Consider the following 23,083-nt stretch of genomic DNA (forward strand, 5'->3'; position numbering starts at 1 on the left):
ATGTAAAATCTTATACTGTGCACAAAAGTGTGTAAAATGTTTAGATGTATATGCAGGTCCATTGTCTGTTTTTATTGCTTGTGGCACACCCATAATTGCAAATGCTTATATAAGGAATTCAGTGACCACTCGGGATGTCTCTTTTGCTGCTGGCATTGCAAAAGTGAATCCTGAAAAGGTGTCTACCACGACATGGATAAAAGATAGACGACCAAAAGATTTATAATGGGTCACATCCATTTGCCAGATTTCATTAGGTCTCAAACCACGAGGGTTCTTCCCTGGAGGGAGTGTAGGAGCATGGAAAGGAAGGCAAGCTGTACAGGCTTTTACTATGCTCCTAGCTTCTTCTCTTGTTATTCCAAACTGCAAACATAAAGCTCGGGCAGCCTGATGATATTTAGAATGAGATTCTTGAGCTTCTTGAAATAAAGGAGTACTGGCTAACATGGTTAGAAGGCTATCTGCCTTTGAATTACCATCAAAAATAGGACCTGGAAGTCCACTATGGGAGTGGACATGCAAAATATAAATCTTACCTGGATGCTTTCTCACTTGCTCTTGAAGTTCCTTAAAGAGCTGATATATATTGGAGGCTACAAATTTTATTTGGGCTGTGGCAATTCTTTGTACCACACCTACTGAATAGGCTGAATCAGTAATTATATTTATATCTCCTGGATAATGAGTAAGAGCTAGAATGATTGCATACAATTCATTCTGCTGAGTGGACTGAAAAGGAGTTCTGATTACTCTCTTTATAGTTAAGTCACGAGAATATACAGCGCAAATATTATGTTTGGATGCATCTGTAAAGATAGTTGGTCCTTTAAGAGGAACTTTAGAAACCTTTTCTTCAAGAATCCGTTGCCAATTATGTAACAGTCTGGTTATCTTTAATGGAGACCTGTGTGTAAAATTTGGAGCCATGGCTAATAAAATTTGTCACTCTGGGATGGTTTCACAGAACACATTAACTTGTGCATTAGTATAAAAGGTATATATCTTGTCAGGTCTTATTCCAGATAATTGTACTGTTCATTTAATGGCCTTTAATAAAATTCTAGCCATAAGCACTGGGTAAGTAACAAGGCTTTGTTCTGGTTGTGCTGGGAGGTTCACCCACTCTATCACACTGTCTCCTTGATGAAGGACTGCTGTGGGTGCCTCTTGTGTAGCAAAAACTGATATTTCCAAGGGTTTTTGAGTGACTCTTTCAACCACATTGGATAAAGCCAGTTCAACTTGTCTCAAAGCCTCTTGAGCTTCTTTTGTCAGCTGGTGTGGTGAACTTAAAGCACTGTCTCCCCTTAAAATGTCATATAATGGTTGCAATTGACAGGTAGTCAAGCCTAGCACGGGACACATCCATTGGATATCTCCTATCAATTTCTGGAAGTCATTTAAGGTGTTTAGCTTCTCTGTTCTTAAGGAGAGTTTTTGTACTGTAAGCACCTTAGGATATACTTCATATCCTAAATATTGAAAAGGAGCATGTCTTTGAATCTTTTGTGAAGCTATGTGCAATTTATAATTCCTTAGTGTTTCTATGTTTTTGTTTTGTTTTTTTTTGGTAGATGTGCTTCTAACATTTGTGACTCAGGTGCACATCCCAATATATCATCAATGTAATGTAATAACATTACTTTTGGAAATGCTTTTCATACTGAAATAAGAGCAGCAGAACATACATTTGACACATAGTAGGGCTGTTTTTCATTCCCTGTGGCAAAACTGTCCATTCATATCTTTTATAAGGCTCACCTAAGTTAACTCTGGGCACTGAAAAGGCAAATCTTTTCATATCCTCCTTATCTAGAGGGATAGAATAGAAACAATCCTTAATGTCTATAACCCACAGAGGCCATTCTCTAGGCAACTGAGTAGGAGATGGAAATCCAGGCTGAAGAGTTCCCATAGTTGCCATCTGTTCATTTACCTTTCATAAATCAGTCAACACCTCCCACTCCTCCTCCTCCCTCAGTCCCTGAAGGTGGAGTTGATGTGGGCTCATCAATAATCTGTTCTGTAGGAGGGGTTGAAATTTCTTCAGGATAATCAGAGACAACACACCCTAATTCCTCATTCATATCCCCTTGCCCTTTGGCAACGTCTTGAGTTTGCTTATATTTTATCTTTTGTTCCTCACACTTCCTCCTCTGTTCAGTTTTAGAACTTTTCCTTCTCCTATAACTTGCTTGATAGCTTAAGTCTAATTGAATCACATTGTATATACAAAATACCTCTGCAGAAATTGAAAAAGGCCCATTTTTTGCGTAAAATTCTTTCATTTTAAGTCCCACTAGCTTCCAGTTATCTACAGTTAGTTTTTCTTCCTTTAAGAACCAAGGGGACATGCAATTCAATGAGTCTAAGAGACTATCCATTTGTGGGCTGGTTACAAGTGAACTCTTCTCGTCAATTATCTTAATTATATCCTCTATAGGATTACTACTAGGGGAGGCTGGAGCAGGAGCAGGGGCTGTGTCTGGGTTGGTTGAGGCCGAGGGAATGTCTATACTTAACACCTACCCTATCTCAGCTACTAGAGATTGCTGGTTTAGTCCTTAACAAGGTAAGTTCCTTATTTCTATTAGAATACTCACCTAATCTCCTGGTCACCGGAGGACTTCGGTGGAAGTAGGGTGCCGGCTCCACGTTTGGACACCAAAATGCTGGAACTCTGTCTTCCCAGAAATCAGCCGGAGTCAGGACCACTAAACGTCTTTATTCTTGATCTTTTACAGTCAAGGTCAGGGGGTTAGGTCTAGCAATCTCACACACACCTTCCTCCCTCAAACACCAGGAGAGACTGACTCAGAGTCAGCATCTCAATTTTCTCTTCTTCCTCCTACTCCTCCCATACATGTCACTTCCCCCTCTTTGTCCCACCAATCAAGTCAGCACAGAACAGCTGGGGAGGGTCAACTTTCAAACAAGTTAATAGGGAACCTTCCAATTGGCAATTAGTCTCATGTGCTCCATTATCCAAATGCATTTGCTCAGTCCTAGCCCTTTACAACAATCCTTTGCACTCTCCCTTTGGATAATTTTGCCCTCTGCAAAATCACATAATTATTGTAAAGCCTGGTGTTCTTTGAACTTGGACAATCAAATTTGTCATATTGCTACCCTTCATTGTCAGGAACACAGCTCACTGAGTAACCATTGGCACAAGTATTGAAATCTCCCCATATTGCCTTAAGTTCACTCTCTAGGGACAGAGCCCTGGCACATGTGTCCAAATCCCCTCCTTTCTTGCAAGTCATTTCCCTCACTTTGAAATTAAACTTCTATTTGATTCCTGACTCTCTGGTCTCCAGCCTGCTGCTCTCCACAGGTTAGAAGCTGGTTCAGAACAGCTGACCAAGTTGTCTAGTTGAGAATCCCATCTGATGAAATGGCTGGCATTATGACTCAACTAAATGTAGTGCTCTCTTTTCCATTTGAAAAAATTAGGGCATTTATTGTGGGAAGGAACTGCTTTATTTAAAGGAGTCAAGGAAGGAATAGTTCTAGTTGAAGATTAAATTACTATCCTAGAATGTTGACCCAAATCTGTATTTTATCATATTGTAGCTTTTTCCTTGTTCAAGATTCATATAAATGTAACCTCAAATTGCCTTGGGATAGGGAGATATCTATGTATGTGGGGATATTGTTTGCATTTAGACATTTCTTTCTCCAAACTATGGATAATTAGATTTAAAATAATGTTAAATCAATAAATATTGTTTCTGGCAGATGTGTTTAAAAACCAGAGTACAACATCATTGTTTTTCTTTAAAAGAGTTCCCATATGTCTAAAACAATTGCACATTTATAGCCTATTTCAGATTGCATACTGTCTTGGAGAGGCAGGAGATAAGGAAAGAAAGGACAAAAACTTGGAATACAAAGTTTTACAAAAATGAACCTTAGAGATTATCATCTAGTCCAATCCACTCATTTTATAGATGATGGAATCGACACCCAGAGAAAGTACCTTAAAATTACACTGTGTTACAGCGAGGACCTGGTACTCCATCTCTGTGACTTCAAGAGCAAAGTTCTTTCTGTTCTACTCCTGAACCAGACAACTGGCCGGTCCTAGAGGCACATAATGCCCTGCTTTGGGCTGCCCCTTCTCTATCCTTCTCCCCCAGACCCTGGCTGTTTGGGAACGGGCTTCTAGACATTCCTAACAGAGAACCTAGTTCTCCACTTCAGAGTAGGCACAGAAATGCTCTGGCCGCTTCCTGTTCCAGCAACCTCGTGGACAGAACAATTCCTTTATAATAATAACTTCCATTCTTTAGAACTTCAGACTTTTCTATATACTTTCCTTACAACAACCCTATGAAGTAGGTATTACCTGTATTATCCTCATTGTACAATTGAAGCAACTGAAACTGAGAGATCTAAATTTTGAGCTAGAAAGAATTTATGGGATTAAGTCCTCTCTTTTTTCAAGGAAGACAATTGGGACCCAGAAAAAAGAAGCTAGTATGGTCTTTATTTTAGTCCATGACCCTATCTGCCCTGATTCAAGAATACTGAACAGGAATTGTTGTAGAATAAAACTATGTAGGTACCTACACTATGCCATCTTTACCCTTTACCTTGAAACTAGTTCCTTCAGTGACATAATTGTCTTAATTTTTCTTATTCTCTTCTTCATCCTCGTCTCCTTCCATAGTCATTATCACCATCATCATCAGCTTCATCATCATGGAATTTTACTAAGCATTTAAACATAGCCCTATAATTCTTATTCAAATTACTGTGTTCTCATTTTTGGGTGCCATATCCCAAGTTTGTCACAGATTAATAATATGTCTTCATGAATTGCTATGGCTAACGGGATTTTTCTGGAAGCCAATACTGAAGTGATAATAAAGCTTTTTTTGCCCTTAGCTAGGCTCATTCTTGGATGACAGATATATGATTTATTATCAGGCTTATACTTAAAACATTTCCTGTTTGGTAGGAACCTGCTAGAACTTATGATCTGCTTTTAGCCATTAAGAATCAGGATTTGTTTTTCCTCCCATTGCACTGGAGAAGGACTTAAGTCCTAAATTCTTAGCCTTTTCTTAAGGGCTAATACATAACATTGCTTCTTTGGGCTAGGAAATCTAAAGCTTTCTAGAATTCAGTTTAGATTCCATCTCTAGAGCCTAATGCACAATTAGCCCTGAATGCTCAATAAAGATTATGGATGATGAACCATGATGAAAGACAAACAATGTGCAATTTGTCCAGGACTTTATTGAGAAGATTAACATTCAGTTACATGTTAGATTAGATTGTGACATGACATTTCTTCCAGCACTGAGAATCTGTGATTTTGATAAATTGCTGGCTACACTCCAGATTCCCCAGTGAGGAGAAACTTAAACACCTATGCATTTTTTCTTTTGCTTAAGGTCTCTTGAACCACTTTCAATTAATTTTCTAAACTAATGTCTAGGATACATCCATCATTCCTTCTGATTTTCTCAAATGGGTCTGTTTGAATTTATCTTTTCTTGCCTAAATATTAGGCATCAACCTTGATACATTTCAGAAATTAATATAATTTATTATTTTGTCTTGTCAATACATGACAAGCTGCTCCTAAGACAGAGTATACAAGTCTGGAAACTTCCTTCTTGTCTACTTTTTCTTCTTTCATTGTTCAGTCTGTAAAAGGATATTTCTTAAGGTCTGGCAGCAAGCAAACATAAATATTTATGTCTATCTGTGAGTGTGTGTATATGTGTGTGCGCATGTTTCCATGTTATGATTTCCATATTCCAGCAATTTTCCCTTTTTGGTTAAAATGAAGATTCCGAGGACATTTGAAGTTTCATCAGGGCCCGTTTCAATTGCTCATATGTCACAAACATCATTACATTCCAGGATCCCAAACGAAGAAAGGAGGGAGTGAATCTAGAGTGAAAAGAACAAGCAGACATTTGAGTTAAATGGGCTTGGATAATAGCACAAGACATTGCATACAGCAGACATTTTAATATGTTTGTTGATGAAACAACTGTTCATTCTTGTGATTCTCCGAACAACTACTTTAAGTTGGTAAAAGTGTCTAGGATTCTTTTAGTCTTGCATATTTAATAATAAACACTCAAGAGTTGGAAGTTCCCTTAGAGAGTATTTAGCCTGATATAATGCAATGTAGAGATACTCTTTGTAGCCTTCTTGATGAGTATGATCTATTTTATCTTTTAATTTTTATCCATGGACTGGAAACTAACTCCTAGAATCTGTTTGTTCTAATTTTCTCTCTCTCATGTACTATAATCATTTGTGTACTTGCTCTTCCCCTATTATATTTTCATTGGGGTTTGTGTCATTTCTTTCTTTGTATCCCAGAGAGGTAAGCGTTCCAGAAAGAGAATTGGTCTTAGAGTCAAAAGATTTGTGCTAGTGTTAGCTCTCATTTATTAGCTGTTTAACCATCAGCAAATCATTTACCTTCTCTGAGTCTTGCCAGCATTAAAGTTTATGCCTTTAAAAGATGGAGGAGAGAGAGAATTCTCTCTCACCTCATTAAAAGTGGGGAGAGGATAAAGGAAAAAGGAAAAGGGTAATAAGGGAAGGATACAAGAAAAGGGAAGGGATTTGGAAGGAGGGGGGAGGGATACTAAAAAGGGAGGGCTGCGCATCACAAGTTAAATTAAATATTGGGGAAGGGGTTCAGGGGAGTCAAGGGAAAAAAAGCATAATCTGGGGATAATATGATGGCAGGATACAGAATTAGTAATTTTAATTGTAAATGTGAATGGGATGAACTCTCCCATCAAACAGAGATGGATAGCAGACTGGATTAAAAGATGGAGGAGCCAACTCTGGGAATGGCTATTCCATATCTGATTCTCATTAACAAAAAACTGGGTATTTGTAATATTCTTCTCTAAAATGTAATATTCTCTGTTGAGGTTTCATTGGGGTTTTTGGAGGCAGCCTTAGTTTCAGTTCAGAATAACCATCCCAAATGCAGCCAGGTATTAACGTACAAATCTTTTATTGTCTCTTTCAAAGTCTTATCTCCTTCACTTGGGGCTCAGCTAGTTTTCTGGATGTTGATTTCAGTGTTCTCCACAGGACAGTCTGCCACCACTTGTCTATCTTTCTTAGTTCTCCTCGACTTCCAAGGATTTCTGCTTTCAGCTTCCAGCCACAACAACAGTTGTAGATGGAATGAATCTGTCTCAGCCTCAGAGAGCCTTTAGTGTGCTTGTGTTTCTGGCCCTTAGAGCTTCCCCTTATATGGCCCCACAATTGGTATACACTAATCATTATATCACAACAATCATTTGTTTTAGGATTAAATCAATGCTAAACTAGATTTAATCATTGTCTCCTCAATTCTATTTAGTACCTTGTTTCAAGTTCTGGCCCATAACATCTCCTTGTAGGATCAGATGAATCATACTGAACCACACTAAATTAGATAACTATTGTCCCTATCAATTCCACTGACTTAGTACCTTGTAAGAATCCTAACAGGTGATGATGAAGAAATGATGAGAACCTTGGAGGAAATGACCATTTTTAGATTAGAATTCATAATAGAAAAAAGAAAAGCTGGAAAGGATCTAGGAAAAACTTTCAATTTCTGAAAAGGAAATTTTTAGAGGGCTCTGAGAAGGAATAGGATCCCATTGTCTAAAACTCTATAGTGGAAGTTAACTCAGGAAGGATGGGAAGCTCTCAAGAATTGAATTCTGAAGATGCAGAGAAACAATTTTTTATGAATAGTTGTCTATAGAAACAGATGTGGATAACTAGGGAACTTAGAATTTTTTTTTTCCCAAGTTATTGCATATATTTATTTAAAAATTCAAACAGGAGTTGTTAGGATTACTAAGTGAGAACTCAGGTTGTCTGGACAGTGACAAGGTGAGAATTCAGGTTTTCTGGACAATTACAAGGTGAGAACTCAGGTTGACTTGATAGAGGGGGCAAGCTCATTGGCTGGGGTGGTTCTTCCCAGAAGCCCTTGCATTATCCCACGCCCATTCTCTGGGAGGATAAAAGAGACAGCACTGGGCGCAGAGAGCAGATCGGCCTGGAGAAGGATAAGAGCTGGAGGAGATTCAGAGCCAGGATTCAAGAAGAAGACTCTGAATTGCATCAGGCTTGACGGGGCTCCCTGCAGGAAGGGAAGTCACTTCTAAGGACAAGAGTTAACAGCAACTGCCTGGAGACAACGGTTCCTTACAGGAAGAAGAATCTGTCTGAGAGATTTGAGTAGACACAGCAGATCTCTTCCCAGAGAGCTATCCGGCAGCTTCTGGAGACGACAGCTCGTTACATTTGGCGCCCAACGTGGGGCAAGGACTTTTGCTTATCCTGACAAGAGGAGCTAGACCAGACCTTCGCAATTTGGTGCCCGAACAGGGACAGACACAGTCCTGATTCCAGTGGAAAAGCCTCCCATCCAGATCTCAATCTCTCTAACCCAGAACTGTGAGTAACGAGGAAACTTTGTTAAAGATTAAGTGAGCGTGCTAATAGATAAATAAGGAACTTAACTTGTTAAGGGCTAAACCAGGAATCTCTTATAGCTGAAATGGGGCAGATGTTAGCTAAATTCAATCCCTGGATCTCAGCCGACTCAACCCCAGCCCCAGAAGCAACCTCAGCTCCACCCCCATTCAGGAGTGGTACTATAGAGAGTATAATCAAGATAATTGAGGAGCAGAGTTTACTTGTAACCTGGGTACAGATTGCTAAACTCTTGGCTGCATTAAGACGCACATCCCCTTGGTTCTTAGAGGAAGAAAAGATAGATGTAGATAAATGGAAGCTAGTGGGATATGAAATGAAAGAATTTCAAGCAAAAAATGGGCCTCGTTCAATTTCTGCAGAAGTATTTTATATCTACAACATAGTTCAATTAGTTTTAAACTATCAAGCAAGTTGTAGGAGAAGGAAAAGTTCTAAAAATGAACAGAGGAGGAAGTGTGAGGAAAAAAGGAAAGATCAAGATCTTTCCCTAGAGCAAGAGGATTTAAATGAGGAATTATGGTATGATTCTCTTGAAGAAGCTTCAACCCTGCCTAGAGAACAGATTATTGACAGGCTCACATCAACCCCACCTTCAGAGATGGAGGAAGAAAGAGGGGAAGAGGCAGAAACACAAACAGAATTGCCTGTGAAGAAGCCTAAGCCTATGACAAGATTAGAAAAAGCATTGGTTAAAGCTAAGAGAGAAGGACAGGATATAAGTGATTTTATACATGCATATCCTGTGATTGAAAATACTGACTCTGTAGGTAAAAAAAAGGAGAAGATATGCACCTTTAGATTTGAATACAATTAAGGATTTGAAAAAAGGTTGTACCCTTTATGGGGCTACATCAGCTTATGTCAAAATGTTACTAGATGGTTTGTCTTATGAAGTCCTAACCCCGAATGATTGGAAATCCATAGCAAGGACATGTCTGGAACCTGGAGAAAATTTATTATGGCTTGCGGAATTTCATGAATTATGTAAAATTCAAGTCAGATGCAATTTGGAAATAGGAGTTAACACACAATTCACTTTTGAGCACTTGGCTGGTGAAGGTCGGTATGGAGAGAATTCAGAACAGACTGATTATACCATGACAATATATGAGCAAATTGCTAAGGCTGCAATAAAAGCTTGGGGTGTCCTCCCTGGACAGAAAGATCGGGGAGAGGCTTTCACTAAAATACAGCAAGGTCCCAATGAACCTTTTGCAGATTTTGTGGGACGTTTGCAAACTGCTGTCAAAAGAACTATTGGAGAAAATTCAGCTACAGAAATAATGACCAGACATCTGGCTAAGGAAAATGCCAATGAGATTTGCAAAAGAATTATATGGGGATTAGACAAAGATGCTCCTTTAGAGGAGATCATAAGACGCTGTGCTACAGTGGGAAAAAATGCTTTTTACACCCGGACAATGATGAATGTGGAAAGACAGGGTCCCTCCTGGCAAGGGCCTTCTAGAGAAACTCGGCGATGTTTTCAATGTGGAAAAATTGGACATCTAAGAGCTCAGTGTAGGTATGGAGATACAGTGAGAAGACAGGGTGAAAGAAGACCTAAAACCCCATGTCCAAAATGCAACAGAGGACTCCATTGGGCATCAGAGTGTAGAATAATTCAGAGAAATGGGATGAGGGGCCCAGGTCCAGGGCCCCAGGCAAAAAAGACTTGGGGCATGATGGCAGCTGATGTTACACCTAAAGAGCCTTTAGAAGGCCAGGACTCTGATTTAATCAATCAGCAGAGAAGCAATCACATGGCAGAAAGGGATTACCTGATAAGTCAGTCAAAAGGCAATCAGATTGCAAAAATGGATTACACTTGGGGAGAATACAGGCCTTTTAAACCAACAGGGCTGTGCCCAGTGCAAACAACTCCAATGTAATTGTCAGATGATGAGAAGAGATTTAGAAAGTGGTAAATAGAAAGGTAATAATTAGATAGGTTAACTGCCTGGGAGAGAGGGTTTGCTTGTATTTCTTCAGCAGGAGAAGGAATCAGATGGGTGCCAACGAGTCATATTCGCCTTATCCATCAGAGAGAGACAGAAAAAGAGAAAGACCTCAAAATAAAGGAGAAGATCTAAGAAACATCTGACACTGAAAGAGCATGGATAATAAGAAGACTGTTAAAGAACTTTAAAACCAGCAGGAATCATTGGACTTCCTCACACAAGATGAGACTAATGGACAATGGACTTATGGACATTTATAAATTTTCAATTTATGATTATGTTATATACTTCTAGCATGTGTTATGTTACTATGTTACTATGTGCTTATGTAATTTATGTAATTATCTGTAATACTTCCCATATTGATGGATTTATGTTTCAAGGTCATTTATGTAATTATCTGTAATACTTCCCATATTGATGGATTTATGTTTCAAGGTCATGACTGTCCTATGTTCTAAATCAAAAGAAAGGTGGAGATGTTAGGATTACTAAGTGAGAACTCAGGTTGTCTGGACAGTGACAAGGTGAGAATTCAGGTTTTCTGACAATTACAAGGTGAGAACTCAGGTTGACTTGATAGAGGGGGCAAGCTCATTGGCTGGGGTGGTTCTTCCCAGAAGCCCTTGCATTATCCCACGCCCATTCTCTGGGAGGATAAAAGAGACAGCACTGGGCGCAGAGAGCAGATCGGCCTGGAGAAGGATAAGAGCTGGAGGAGATTCAGAGCCAGGATTCAAGAGAAAGACTCTGCATTGCATCAGGCTTGACGGGGCTCTCTGCAGGAAGGGAAGTCACTTCTAAGGACAAGAGTTAACAGCAACTGCCTGGAGACAACGGTTCACTGCAGGAAGAAGAATCTGTCTGAAAGATTTGAGTAGAAGACACAGCAGATCTCTTCCCAGAGAGTGATCCGGCAGCTTCTAGAGACGACAGCTCGCTACAAGGAGTAGATAGTTGGTAGAGAGGGCGGAACTTTGGAGAAGTATACTTGAAATAAGTCTACTTAAAACAAGGAGTTAACTCAGTGAATTTGATGAGATTAATTCTCTAGATCACATATATACTTAGTACTTAGCATGGTAATGTAATGGTTCTCTAATTTACATATAATCAGTATGCTCTAATGATATAATAATTATAATAGTTATAATAATATAATTATGTTATATATATAATATAATATAATAATTATAATATATATAATAATTATAATATAATATAATAATTATAATATATATAATAATTATAATATAATATAATAATTATAATAAAGATGTAATTATATATAAGAGCTAAGAAGGACATTCCATCTTTGACTATCCTCATAGTGGCATCTTGTATGTCCACTCTCATAGTGGACTTCCAGGTCCTATTTTTTATGGAGATTCAAAGGCAGATAGCCTTCTCACATGTTAGCCAATACTCCTTTATTTCAGGCAGCCCAAGAATCTCATTTTAAATATCATCAGGCTGCTGGAGCTTTATGTTTACAATTTGGAATAACAAAAGAGGAAACTAGGAGCATAGTAAAAGCCTGTCCAGCTTGCCTTCCTTTCCATACTCCTATGCTCCCTCCAGGGACAAACCCTTGTGGCTTGAGACCCAATGAAATTTTATAAATGAATGTGACCCATTATAAATCTTTTGGTCATCTGTCTTTTATTCATGTTCTTCTAAACATTTTGTATACTTTTGTGCACAGTATCCAGATTTTGCACACACTGGTATCCTTAATCCTCAAGGACAGGCAATAGTAGAAAGGAGAAAGAGACATCAAGATGCTCCTACAAAAACAAAAGAAAGGGGAGCCACCAGGAGGATAGTCAAAGTGGAAAGTCTATCTTCTAGTCCTTGTTGGCCTTTATATACCTTATTGTAATTACATCATTACAGCATACTGATTATGTGTGAACTTAGAGAACCATTATATCATTATACTAAGTACTAAGCATATATGTGAACTAGAGAATAATCATCTTATCAATTCCACTGAGTTAACACCTTGTTTCAAGTATACTAATCCATTTACAAGTTGTTATAGTGGATAGAGCACCAGCCCTGAGGTCAGGAGGATTTAAATTCAAATCTGGCCTCAGACACTTCCCACTTTTTGGCTGTGTGACCCTGGGCAAGTCACTTAACCCCAATTGTCTCAGCAAAAAAGCAAAAAAAGAAATTCAAACAAATTACAATTCTATATTAACTCTTTTGACACTTTTATAAGTAACTGAAATAACTAAAGGTAACACAAGATCAGGCCAGTATTAGTCCTAGAATGATTTGTACTCTTCCTCTGGGGCTTCAAATATGGTAAACTTCGTTATTTGGCAGTGAAGGGATTGAGTGTTCTAATTATTCCAAGATTTCAAACTACTTCAGCAAGTGCCTTTTAGTTCAAGATTCCATGCTGAGCATTAGAGGTATAAAGAGCAAGCGAGAGAATACTTGCCTTCATGGAGCTTACAATTTATTGGCAGTGATACAATATGTAAAGAGATCACAAAATAGTACAGAGCAGCAACTCTGAATTTTAAAGATGTGGATTCAAACCCTCTCTTACATTTCCTATTAGATTGACTCTATGTCCCTTCTAGCTCCAAAAAATGATTATAAAATTAATGATATATAGCTAATAAACTGGGGAGAGAGCAAGAAAGTGAGCAGTGGGGTAATTGAGAAAGGATTCTCATAAGGACACAGCATGAGCTAGTCCTTGAAGAACTGAGGATTCTAGAAGGTAGAGATGAGGAGCCAAGCATTTTTGGAATGCTGCAGAAATACTGGAATCAGTTTGCTTGGGGGAACTTTGAATTCTTAAAAGATGCACACTGAAGTTGGAGTTCAAGAGCCAGGGGTGAATAGAAAAGCACGGCATGGCCTCAAAACCATGATGAGGCAAGTAAAGCAGTAAGGGAAAGCTTAACACAGGCAAAAGCATTTTAAGAAGCTCTACTAGGCAAGAGGGAGATGAAGCAAACATTGCTCAAAATCATTAAATGCTACTATGTTCAGGTCACTATACCAGGCACTAAGAATAGGTACAAAGATAAAAATAAAATAACCTAGCTCTGAGTGTGTGAAAGTAATACAAAATAATTTCAAGGAAGGGATAGAAAACTTCATCAAAGAAAGAGCATGCCAGTCGAACTTTATTTCCTTTTTTTTTTTGACGTGGTTTCTCAAACAAGAGACTATAAGAATGAGTATTGATATAGTTTCTCCTAATGGAATTAAAGCATTTAACCAAGTCTCTTATGGTATCCTTTAGGAGATGGAGAGAAAACAAATATTTTATTAGACAGATTCAGAACTATTCAAATGGCTGACTCTAAAATTTAGTTACCAATGGTTTTACTTCAACCTGAAAGTTCCTGGAGTGACCCAGGGATCTGTGCTACAGGCTGTACTAAGGTTTAATCACTTTTCTACATCAACCAACCATCAAGGTTTTATTAAGCACTTGTTAGAGTTTAGGCATTGTATTAGGGGCTGAGGAAACAAGACCAAAACAAAAATGGTTGTAAATCTCAAATAAAAAATAAACAGAAAATGATGGGGAGACACTATCAATATTGGGAGGATCAGGAGAGGTCTTGAGTTGATTAAACCTTAGAAGAAAATAGAGATTTTACCTGATGGAGGTGAGGAGGGAGTGCATTCCAGGTATGAGGGGTAACTAATGCTTGAGGGTTCTGAGGAACAGTAAGAAGGATAGTTTGGCTAGATCTTATTGTGAAGTATATGGTAAGACTGGAAAGGTATATTGAGATCAGATTATGAAGGGCTATCTTATCCTACAGGCAATAGGAAGGCATTGGAATATTTTAAGTATGGGAGTATTAGTTAAAGTTGCACTTTAGGAAAATCATATTGACAGTTGTCTTAAAGGTGATTTGGAGAGAGGAGACACTTAGAGGCAGGGAATTAGGATTCACAATAGTCTGGGAGTGATGATGGCTTAAGGTGATACCTGTGAGAGTAGAGAGAAGGGATAAGCTAGGAGAAATGATGTGGAGGTAGAAATGAAAATATTCAACAACTGAGTGGATATATGACCAAAAGGGAAGACGTTGCATCTATTCTGACTATATTTCAATTTTTTATATTTAGGCCAATGTTCTAGATTGTTGAGATATTTTTGTATTCTCACTCTTTTATACATTATTAGCCATCTCTTATAGTGTTGTATCACCTATCAATCAGTCTGATAAATATTTTCTCTATTACTTTATCCAAGTCATTGATAAAAATGGTAAGTAGCACAGATCACAGGGGCACCCCATTTTCCCCTATCCTTAAAAATCTTTGCTTGAGGGGTTAGTTTTTGTCCTATATCTTCTCTCTCCTCAGCTAATCAACCTGAGAAAGCTGTGAATGAAAGTTACCAATTACCAATGATCTCCTAATTGCCAATTCTAATGATCTTTCCTCACTCTGGATTCTCCTTGTCCTCTCTGCAGTATTAAATGCTGTCAGTCACCTTTTTTTGGATATTCTCTCCTTCGTTCTTTCTTGATTCTCTCTTGTCTGACCCTTTCTCCTTTGTTGGATCTTTATCCATGTCGTGCTCACCATGCATGGGCTCTGTAATGCTCTGTATTGGGTCCTTTTCTCTTTTCCCTCTGTTCTAACTCACTCCATGATCTCATTAACTCTTGTAGATTCTGTTATTATATCTTTGCAGATGATCATGAATCTTCAATTACATCTCAAACTGTACCTTCTATAAACATCTCAAATATGTCTAAACCAGAACTCATTGTCTTTCCTTCAAAATCCTCCCCCTTCTAAACCTTCCTATTATGACATTGCTACCCTCCCAGTCACCCAGACTTACAACCTTGGTTCTACCCTTTCTTCAGGTTTACTTACTCTACTTATCTGACCAGTTGTCAAATCTTGACCATTTCTACCCTTGCACAATTTCAACTAGAAGTGCTCTTTCCTTCAAACAAGCCCCAATTCTAGTTCAGGCCCCCATCAGCTGTTACCTGTACTCCTGCAATAATGTTCTAATTGGTCTCTTTCTCAAGTCTATCCCCTTTACAATCAACCTCATCAGCTGCCAAGAAGAATTTTCTAAGGGTATAGATTTGACCATATTACCCCTGCTCAATGAGTTTCAGTGACTTCCTGTTAACCTTTAGAGCCTTCTGTCTGGCATTTAATGCTCTTTTAATACTCTTCATAACCTGCCTACTTCCTACCTTTCAGTTTCCATATGCTTTACTCTCCTCTATGAGTTCCATGATCCAGTTACACTAATCCATTTGTGGTTCTTGAGCCCCAAACTCCATCTCTAGACTATGCTTTTGCATTGGCTGTGCTCCAGTTATGGAATATGCTGGTCTCTCATTTTTTGCCTCCCCAGTTTCCTTGGCTTCCTTCAAGCCCCAGCTCATATTCAGCCTTCTGCAGGAGGTCTTTCCTATCCTTTCAGGGGCTAATGATTTCCCTTCCAAATTACTTTCATCACTCTGACCTAATGGTTTGCCTGTTAGAATGTGAATTTCTTGAGAGTAGGGGCTCCTTTTGGGCCTTTTTTTAAATGCCCAGTGCTTAGAGCAGTGCTGTTAATAATGCTGTTGATTGAGTGACTGACTGACCCTAGAAAGCCCCATACAAGTTAACTCTTTGAGCTGTTCTCTAGACTCAGACCAAAGGACTTACCCAACCTCCCACAGTGAACCAGTGACAAAGGTTGTGATGGGGGTGCATTGTATCATCAAGACCCTTTCCCTCTCTATTGACCAGTGGCCCTCCTGACCAATAATAGTACCCAGGGAACACTGCTCTGGGATGCAGTCTGTGGCTATGGAGCTGCTCTGACTGCTGAGGGTTGAGCTCTATCTGATAGAAGGCAGTGGGAAGTCACTGTGGAGACCACGGGGGCACACAGCACCAAGGCTGGAATGTTTCTTAAAATTATTAAGGCCACCCTGTTATTTTATGAAAAGGGAACTAGGGCTTAGAGGAGCTGATGTGGGATGACAGAGCTGGTAGGACGGGTCAAAGCCAGGGGCCAACTTTCCTATCTTCAGGCCCAGTGCTCTCTTCTTTACACTGCCTTTCCAGCAGGTCCCCTTCACCCAAAGGTGGAAGCTCAAAGCTAGGATCCCCAGAGCACGGAGCAGGCTCACCCCTTGTAGAAGGCTGTGGGCCCTTCCAGCCGCAGAGTCTTCAGCATGCAGTCCAGGGTGCTGCCGTAGCGGCCAGGAGGGGCATTTATGTATCGGGTCTTCACAACATCCACGGGGTTAGCCACCACCGTGGCACAGAAGCCGGCTGCAAAGGCCGAGACAAAATGGCAGGGAAAGTTGTCTGCAAAGGCAAGGGGAGAGGTCGAGTTGTAGAGTGGTTCCCCTGAGGGAAACCAGGAGCTGGGGGATGGAGGAAAGGAAAGAAGAGATTCCTGAGGTCGGGAATTTCCCTCCCTTTTGTCACCTAATTTCCCTTCTGACTGTACTCCTTCTGTGGGACTTGTGATATACCTGGGCTTGCCTTCTTTGTCCTTCCTTTCATCTCCTGTACTCAATCAGCTCCAAACCTAATTTCTTTGGCATTTTCTTTTATTTCCCCTTCTCCTCAGTTCTCCCAGCCTTTCCTGGGCCATGTAACTATCTGAACTGTTATGATAACTACCTTTAAACAGATTATTAAGATCTTTCCATGTCTCCCTCATTTTCTCGGCTACCCAGAGAACCATCCCTTGAGCATGAAAAAAGAAAGGAGAGAAAAGCAGCTCATCCAAACGAATTGGCCCATCAGCTAAGACCGACAGTGTGTGTGACATGTCACCTCCAAGGTCCTCCACTGCTTTAAAGAAGGGAAGGGACACATTTTCTTTTGGCACTTGATATCATAATCTTCTAACAGATCTTTTCATTTCTGCTCCCCTTAACCATGCTGTCACACTGATATTCCAAGAGACAGATCTGCTAATGAGCTTTTGGTGACTCCCTTACTGAATGAAGATCAGACTTATAAACCTAGCCTTCTAGGGAATCCATCCCCTGGTATGGTCTATTTGTCCATCTTTACCTTCCCCACATGCTCAATGCTCCATACAGTGGGCGGATGTGCCTTTGTTCCTACTATTCCTATGCCTGGGATGGACTATCTGACCTCTACCTATCGATTCCTATCTATCCTTAAAGCCCAAGTCAAATTCTGCTGCCTATAGGCAGCCTTCTCATATTCCTTCACTTGGCAGAGACTTTCTTAGCTTTTTGTACGTTCTGAGGCACTTTGGAACTATTTTACATGAATTCATTTGTGTGACTCGTTTCCCCTCACATGATGTTAAATTCCATAAGGGCAGGGACTATATTGTAAGACTCTATTAAGCAGTAAATGCTTAAAAAAGAAGCCATAAGTGGTAACCTAAATGGCCACTTAGGGAATCCTGTTTATATCTGTCACAACCCCTGATGCTTTTACATTTCATTTGCATGTGAGTAGCATGTCTAGAGTAGTCACTAAAGCAGCAGAGGAGAAACACAGAAGCTGGAGCTGAAAAGGAACAAGAGGAAGAAATGGATGGAAATAGGGAAGAATTAGGAGTGAACACTTAGCCTTCTGCTTCCACAATCCATTCTGAGAGTGGTGAAAATCTGGAATCTTGGTTACTATTGTTGGTCCCAGTGCCAATAACTCCAGTGCACCCCGTCCCACTGCCAATCTCGATAACACCTTAACATTTTTCTGAAAAACTAATGGAATTTATTGGATTACTTGCCATCTAGGGGAGGGAGGGAGTAAGGGATGGGGAGAATATTGGAACACAAGGTTTTGCAAAGGGTTAATGTTGAAAAATTATCCATGCATATGTTTTGAAAATAAAAAGCTTTACTTTCTTTAAAAAGGTAAAAAGCTAGAAAAGTGGCTTCACACCATCCTGGAACTGGAGAGTAGGAGAAAGGAGTTTGTGGAAATGGGTTATGAGAATGCCTGATGTCTTATTGTTTATTTAGTCTATTTTTTATTTAATTTAGTCTATTGTTTTTTATTTAACTTATGTTCTGTTTAAATAAGTGTTTTTTAACCTCACTATTGTATTATATAGTTAATTCTGGCTTAGGGCAAAATGAGATATTAGGAGTAGTGCTTTTGACTAAATGAGTTCTCTCTGTGTCTGTCTCTGTTTGTCTTTCTGTCTCTGTCTATCTCTCTGTCACTCTGTGTGTCTGTTTCAGTCTTTCTATATCTCTGTCTGCCTCTGTCTCTGTGTCTGTCTGTCTCTGTCGCTATCTCTATGTCTGTTTCTCTTTCACATGGACTTGAAAGTTCCATCTGAGGCAACATTGGACTTGGAATCAGGAACATCTGAGTTCAAATCCAGCTTTAGGCATTTACTAGCCATGTAATGCTAGGCAAGTCACTTAATCTCTATTTGCCTTGGTTTCCTCAATTGTAAAATGGGAATCATATTAGGACCTACCTCTCAGAATTGTTGAATATTTGTAAAAAAGCCCTTAGTGCCCTTCACCAGAAGGTGTTATATAAATGCTTATCTCTTCCCTTTCCTCCTTGTTCCATCCTTCACTTTAACCTTCTTTTAATTCCTCTTTCATGAAAGTGACTCATGTTCTCAAAAGTGTTAAAAGCAGAGTTCTAGGAGGCCCACACCCAGTGGAGAGGGAAGGGAAGGGAGGAAGGCACACACACCCACTGTGTTAGCTTATCATCCAAGCACCAGTTTAGTTAGGTCAAGCTGATTTCCTGAAGGTCAGTCAATAAACATTTAAAATATCTATAATGTGTCAGGACTGTGCTAAGAACTAGAGATACAAAAAGAGGCAAAAGATAATAGCTCAAGGAGCTCACAGGCGGAAAATAATAAGAAAACAAACTATATATACGAAAAATGCAAAATAATTGAAACAACTATATACAAGAAAACTACAAAATAATTGAAAGAAGAAAGGCATCAGGACTAATAAAGTTTTCCTGCAGGAGATAGGATTTTAGTTGAAACTTTAGGGAAGCCAGTAGGCAGAGATAAGGAAGGAGAATCTTCGAGACAAAGTCAAGCCAGAGAAAATGATCAGAGCCAAAAAATGGAGTGTCTTATTTGTGGAACAGCAAAAAACCTAGTGACATTGAACAAAAGAGTATATGGAGGGGAATAAGATATAAAATGACTGGAAAGGTAAGGGGAAGTTAGGCTATAAAGGACTTTGAATGCTAACTAGGGGATTTTGGATCTGATCTTAGAGGTAATAGGGAACCACTGGAGTTTATTGAGTGGTGGGATGATATGTTCAGACTTACACTAGGAAAATTATTTTGGAGTCAGAATGGAGGAAAGATTGGACGGGGGAGAGATTTGAGGCAGGCAGACCCATTAGCAGGCTATTTTAACAGTTCAGGTGTGAGGTAATGAGGATCTACACCAGGATGCTGACAGTAGAAGAGGAGACAAAGGGGCATATTGAAAAGTTTTCAAAAAAAAATAAATCAATAGACCTTGGCAACAGATTGAATATGGAAGGGTGAGAGTGAGGAATCTAGGGTGATTCTTAGGTTGCAACGTTGAGGGACTGGAAGAATGGTAATAGGACAGTTAAAATAACAATAATTAGAAAGATAGGAGTAGGGGACTATTTAGGGAAAAGATAATGAGTTTAATTCTGTACATGTTGAGTTTAAGATGTTTACAGGATGTCCAGTTCAAGATGTCTGAAAAGAAATTAGACCCTATAACAAGATAGTCAAAATGGGTTCATGATTAGAAATAAAGGGTAATATACCATAAGTAAATTAGGAGAGCAAGTGATAACTGTCAACTCCTTGGAGAAGGGAGGAATTTTTTTTCTCTCTTTTTTTAAATTAATTTTATAATTTTAACATTTTTTTTGACAGTACATATGCATAGATCATTTTTTAAAAACAACATTATCCCTTGTACTCCCTTCTGTTCTGAATTTTTTCCCTCCTTCCCTCCACCCCCTCCCCTAGATGGCAGGCATTCCTATACATATTAAATATCTTATAGTATATGCTTGGTACAATATATATGTGCAGAACAGAATTTTGTTGTTGTTATTGCAAAGGAAGAATTGCATTCGGAAGGTAAAAATAATCTGGGCAGAAAAACAAAACAAAACAAAAAAGCTCACAGTTAACACTCATTTCCCAGTGTTCCTTTTCTGGGTGTAGCTGATTCTGTCCATCATTGACCAATTGGAATTGGATTAGATGAGAAGGGAGGAATTTATGGCCAAAGAAGAACTAGAGAACATTATGAAAATCAAAATGGATAATTTTGATTATATTAAATTTAAAAAGTTTTACCCAAGACTAATACAGCCAAGATTAGAAGGGAAGCTGAAAGCTGGGAAACAACAATTATTGCCAGTGTTTCTGATAAAGGCCTCATTTCATAAATGAGTCAAATTTGTAAGAATACAAGTCATTTCCCTAATTTAGTTAAAGAATATGAACAATTTTCAGATGAAAAAATTAAAGCCATTTATTAAAACATGTTCTAGGTCACTATTGATTAGAGAAATGCAAATTAAAAACTTTGAAGTACCAATTTACACTTATCAAATTGATTTAGGATGATGGGAAAAGATAATGACAAATATTAGAGGAGATGTGGGAGAACTGGGACACTGATACATTGTTGGTGGAGTGTGAACAGATTCAACCATTCTGAAGAGCAATTTGGAATTATGTCCAAAGGCTTATAAAACTGCATATATCCTTTGATCCAGCCATTTCATTACTGGGTCTGTATCCCAAAGAGATTATAAAAGAGGGAAAAGAACCCACATGTGCAAAAATTTGTAGTGGTCCTTTTTGTGGAGGCCAGAAACTAGAAACTTAGTGACCATCAATTGGGGCATGGTTGAATAAGTTGTGGTATATGAATGTAATGGAATATTATGGTTCTATAAGAAACAAGGAGGAGGCTGATTTCAGAAAAGCCTGGAAAGACTTACATGAACTGATGCTGAGTGAAGTAAGCAGAACCATGAGATCACTGTACATAATAACAGGAAGGTTACTCAGCTCTTCTCAGCAATGCGGTGATCCAAGATAATTCCAATAGACTTAGAGTGAAAAGTGCCATCCGTATCCAGAGAAAAAATTATGGAGACTGAATACAGATTGAAGCATAGTATTTTTGCTTTCTTATAGATTTTTCTCCTTTTGGTTTGATTTTTCTTACAGAACATGACAAATATAGAAATATGTTTAAAATGATTGTACATGTATAACCTATATTAGATTTTTTGCTCTCCTGGAAGGAGGGATGTAAGGGAGAGAAGGAGAAAAAATTTGGAACACAAAATCTTACAAAAATGTTGAAAACTATCTTTACATCTATTTGGAAAAATAAAATGCTATAAGGAAAAAAAGAAAAGGAATTGCAGATGGGAAACTGTAGGTCAGCAGACAAGTTAGGGGAAGATAGGTCAATATGAATTAGCATACAGATAATTAAATTCATAGGAGCTACTGAGATGACCAAGTGAAGTAGTATAGAGGGAGAAGAAAAGAGGGCCCAGAACAGGCAGAGCCCTGAGGAGCACTCACAGTTAGAGGGTCTGATCTAGATAAAGACCCAGCCAGGGAGACTGAGGAAGAATGGTCTGATGAACCTAGGATAACTCAGAAAGTGGTGTCTCAAAAACCAGAGAGAAAAGTGTCAGATTCTTGATGACTTTGTCGAGAGCAGTTTTGGTGGAATGATAAGATCAGAAGCCAGTTCCTAAGGGTTTAAGAAGTGAATAAAATTGAGAGAAGGTGAGGCACCTATTGCAAGTAGTCTTTTCAAGGAGTTTGGCCACAAAGGACAGAAGAAATATAGGAAGATGGATAGTTGGAATGGAAGGATCAGGTTGGGAAATTTGAGGATAAGGGAGACATGGCCATGTTTGTAGGTGACAAGGAAAGAGCCAGTAGACAGGGAGAGAATGAAAATAAGTGATCAAGTGGGGATGATAGAGCAGGCAGTCTGTTGGAGGAGAAAAAAGCAGAGTGGGATCTATTTTTTATGGGGAGGGATGGGGCACTTGGTAAGAAGTAAAGCTACCAGTTTGTGTGAGACGGGAGTAAAGGAGGAGATAGTGGCAGAGGACCTCTGAGTCAAATGAGATGAGGAAGAAGAGAGAAGAGGAAACTTGGGGAATATCCTCAATTTTTTAAAAGTTCTTTTTAAAATTGTATTTTATTTTTCCAAATGTAATGATACCTTTCAATATTCATTTCTGTAAGACTTAGTGTTCCAAATGTTTCTTTCTCCCTCTCTTATCTTCCCTCTCCCAAGACAGTTAGCAAAATAATATAGGTTATACATGTTCAATCATTTTAAACATATTTCCATATTTGTCATGTTATGCAAGAAAAATCAGACCAAAAGGGAAAAAAACACAAGAAAGAAAAAACAAATACTATTCTTCCATCCACAGTCTCCATATTTCTCTCTCTGGATGTGAATGGCATTTTCCATTCCAAGTCTATTGGAACTGTTTGAATCATCCCCTGCTGAGAAGAGCCAAGTCTATTTTAGCTGATCATCATATAATCTTGCTGTTGCTGTGTTCAATGTTCTCTTTGTTCTGTTCTCTTCACTCAGCAACAGTTTCATGTAAGTCTCTCCAAGCCTTTCT

General features: G+C 38.9%; 1 protein-coding gene across 1 annotated transcript in view; it reads right to left on the minus strand.

Annotated features, from left to right (window-relative positions):
- Positions 1-5,230: 5,230 nt before the first annotated feature.
- The window catches only part of LOC141563242 (putative mitochondrial transporter UCP3), a 42,933-nt gene continuing 25,080 nt past the window's right edge, over positions 5,231-23,083 (minus strand). The window contains exons 6-7 of the mRNA XM_074304053.1: positions 16,601-16,781; positions 5,231-5,913 (exon numbers count right to left, since the gene is read on the minus strand). Coding sequence (XP_074160154.1) covers positions 5,799-5,913; positions 16,601-16,781 — 296 coding nt within the window. The 3' untranslated portion in view covers positions 5,231-5,798. The remainder of the gene's footprint in view (positions 5,914-16,600; positions 16,782-23,083) is intronic.

The sequence above is a fragment of the Sminthopsis crassicaudata genome, chromosome 3 (genome assembly GCF_048593235.1).
Source record: "Sminthopsis crassicaudata isolate SCR6 chromosome 3, ASM4859323v1, whole genome shotgun sequence".
NCBI classification, from domain to species: Eukaryota; Metazoa; Chordata; class Mammalia; order Dasyuromorphia; family Dasyuridae; genus Sminthopsis; species Sminthopsis crassicaudata.